Genomic DNA, 2,383 nt, shown 5'->3' on the forward strand with positions numbered 1-2,383 from the left:
TATTGTCTCTCACACATACTAATGTTCACAGAGACTTATTTGACAATTGTTCATTCAAGGCTTTATTGGGGTTAATCACAGCACCACCCTGACAGTCACACAGGACTAGAAACACTAGTAATATTAGAATATATCATCATGACTCTGTCCAGGAAGACCAGACAAGCCTTCCTCTAACAACAACTCATATAAACCACAGAACAACTTGAAATCAGTAAACACAAGGTAGGCCATCTAACCCTGACCTCCGAGTCCCGTCTGGGTCGTCTCCACGCCTCAACTTTCTCTCACAGTAACCCTTAGTCCCCTGTTAGTCCCCTGTTGGAGCCTAGAGCCCTGTCATACTGCACATTAAACAGCCTTACTGAAACCTGGGCCACATCTCAGATGGCACCCTAATCCCTAATCCTGTTGGAGTCTAGAGCCCTGTCATACTGCACATTAAACAGCCTACTGAAACCTAGGCCACATCTCAGATGGCACCCTAATCCCTAATCCTGTTGGAGCCTAGAGCCCTGTCATACTGCACATTAAACAGCCTACTGGAGCCTAGGCCACATCTCAGATGGCACCCTAATCCCTAATCCTGTTGGAGCCTAGAGCCCTGTCATACTGCACATTAAACAGCCTACTGAAACCTAGGCCATATCTCAGATGGCACCCTAATCCCTAACCCTGTTGGAGTCTAGAGCCCTGTCATACTGCACATTAAACAGCCTTACTGAAACCTGGGCCACATCTCAGATGGCACCCTAATCCCTAACCCTGTTGGAGCCTAGGGCCCTGTCAGACTGCACATTAAACAGCCTACTGGAGCCTAGGCCACATCTCAGATGGCACCCTAATCCCTAACCCTGTTGGAGCCTAGAGCCCTGTCATACTGCACATTAAACAGCCTTACTGAAACCTGGGCCACATCTCAGATGGCACCCTAATCCCTAATCCCTAATCCTGTTGGAGTCTAGAGCCCTGTCATACTGCACATTAAACAGCCTACTGAAACCTAGGCCACATCTCAGATGGCACCCTAATCCCTAACCCTGTTGGAGCCTAGGGCCCTGTCATACTGCACATTAAACAGCCTTACTGAAACCTGGGCCACATCTCAGATGGCACCCTAATCCCTACATGGTGCACTTCCCCTATGGGCCCTGGTCAAAAGTAGGGCACTATACTGAATAGGGTGCCATTTCAGACGTGGCCCTAGTTAACCTATACGCTACTAACCTAGGCTACGATAAAGAGACAAATCACAGGGTCAAACACAATATATATATACTGAGCGTACAAAACATTAAGAACACCTACTCTTTCCATGACATTGACTGACCAGGTGAAAGCTATGATCCCTTATTGATGTCACCTGTTAAATCCAGGTCAGTCAGTGTTTACAACATGGGCTGTATTCACTAAAGAACAGCAGCCCATGTAATATCAACCTTCACACCAAAATGACAAAAGACAGGAATGATGGACGGACAGACCCCTCAGTAACAGATCCCTCCCTTCTCTACCATAAATATTCATCCCTTATTCCCCCTCCCTTCTCTACCATAAATATTCATCCCTTATTCCCTTCAGTAGCAGATTCCTCCCTTCTCTACCATAAATATTCCTCCCTTATTCCCTTCAGTAGCAGATTCCTCCCTTCTCTACCATAAATATTCATCCCTTATTCCCCCTGCCTTCTCTACCATAAATATTCATCCCTTATTCCCCCTGCCTTCTCTACCATAAATATTCATCCCTTATTCCCCCTGCCTTCTCTACCATAAATATTCCTCCCTTATTCCTCTCCCTCCCTTCAGTAACAGATTCCTCCCTTATTCCTCTCCCTCCCTCCTTCCCCCCATCCATTCTTGTATTGTTGTTGGTAAATTAAGGAATGACAGGAAAAATGTAACGGAAATCACTACAAGTGTGTGTTGGTGTGTGTGTGTGTGTCTATGCGTGTGTGTGTGTGTTAGTCAGTCTGTGGTACGGAGATAGCAGGTCCCTTGGGGTCATCAAAGCGGTCCATGGTGTGTAGCTGCATGATCATATGGAGGCCGTAGGTTAGGACCACGAGCATCAGGAGACTGGTGAGCAGTCCCATCCAGATACCAGGACTGAAGAACCCTGCACAGTCACTGGCATAGGAGAACTCTCCCCCTGCAACGTTGAAACCCTGGATCTAGGGGGAGAGGGGAGAGAGAGGGGAGGGAGACGGGAGAGAGGGGAGGGAGACGGGAGAGAGGGGAGGGAGACGGGAGAGAGGGGAGAGCGATAGAGAGATAGAGAGGGGAGAGGGGAGAGGAGAGAGGAGAGAGGGGAGAGGGAGAGAAGGAGAGAGGAGAGAGGGGGAGAGGAAGAGGAGAGAGGAAGAGGAGGAGGGGAGAGGGGA

The 2,383-nt window shown here is 48.5% G+C and overlaps 1 protein-coding gene across 1 annotated transcript in view; it reads right to left on the bottom strand.

Annotated features, from left to right (window-relative positions):
• Window positions 1-823: 823 nt before the first annotated feature.
• The window catches only part of LOC115168752 (V-type proton ATPase subunit S1), a gene marked incomplete in the record, with an annotated part of 21,919 nt that continues 20,359 nt past the window's right edge, over window positions 824-2,383 (bottom strand). The window contains 1 exon segment of the mRNA XM_029724304.1: window positions 824-2,173. Coding sequence (XP_029580164.1) covers window positions 1,964-2,173 — 210 coding nt within the window.

The sequence above is a fragment of the Salmo trutta genome, chromosome 30 (genome assembly GCF_901001165.1).
Source record: "Salmo trutta chromosome 30, fSalTru1.1, whole genome shotgun sequence".
NCBI classification, from domain to species: Eukaryota; Metazoa; Chordata; class Actinopteri; order Salmoniformes; family Salmonidae; genus Salmo; species Salmo trutta.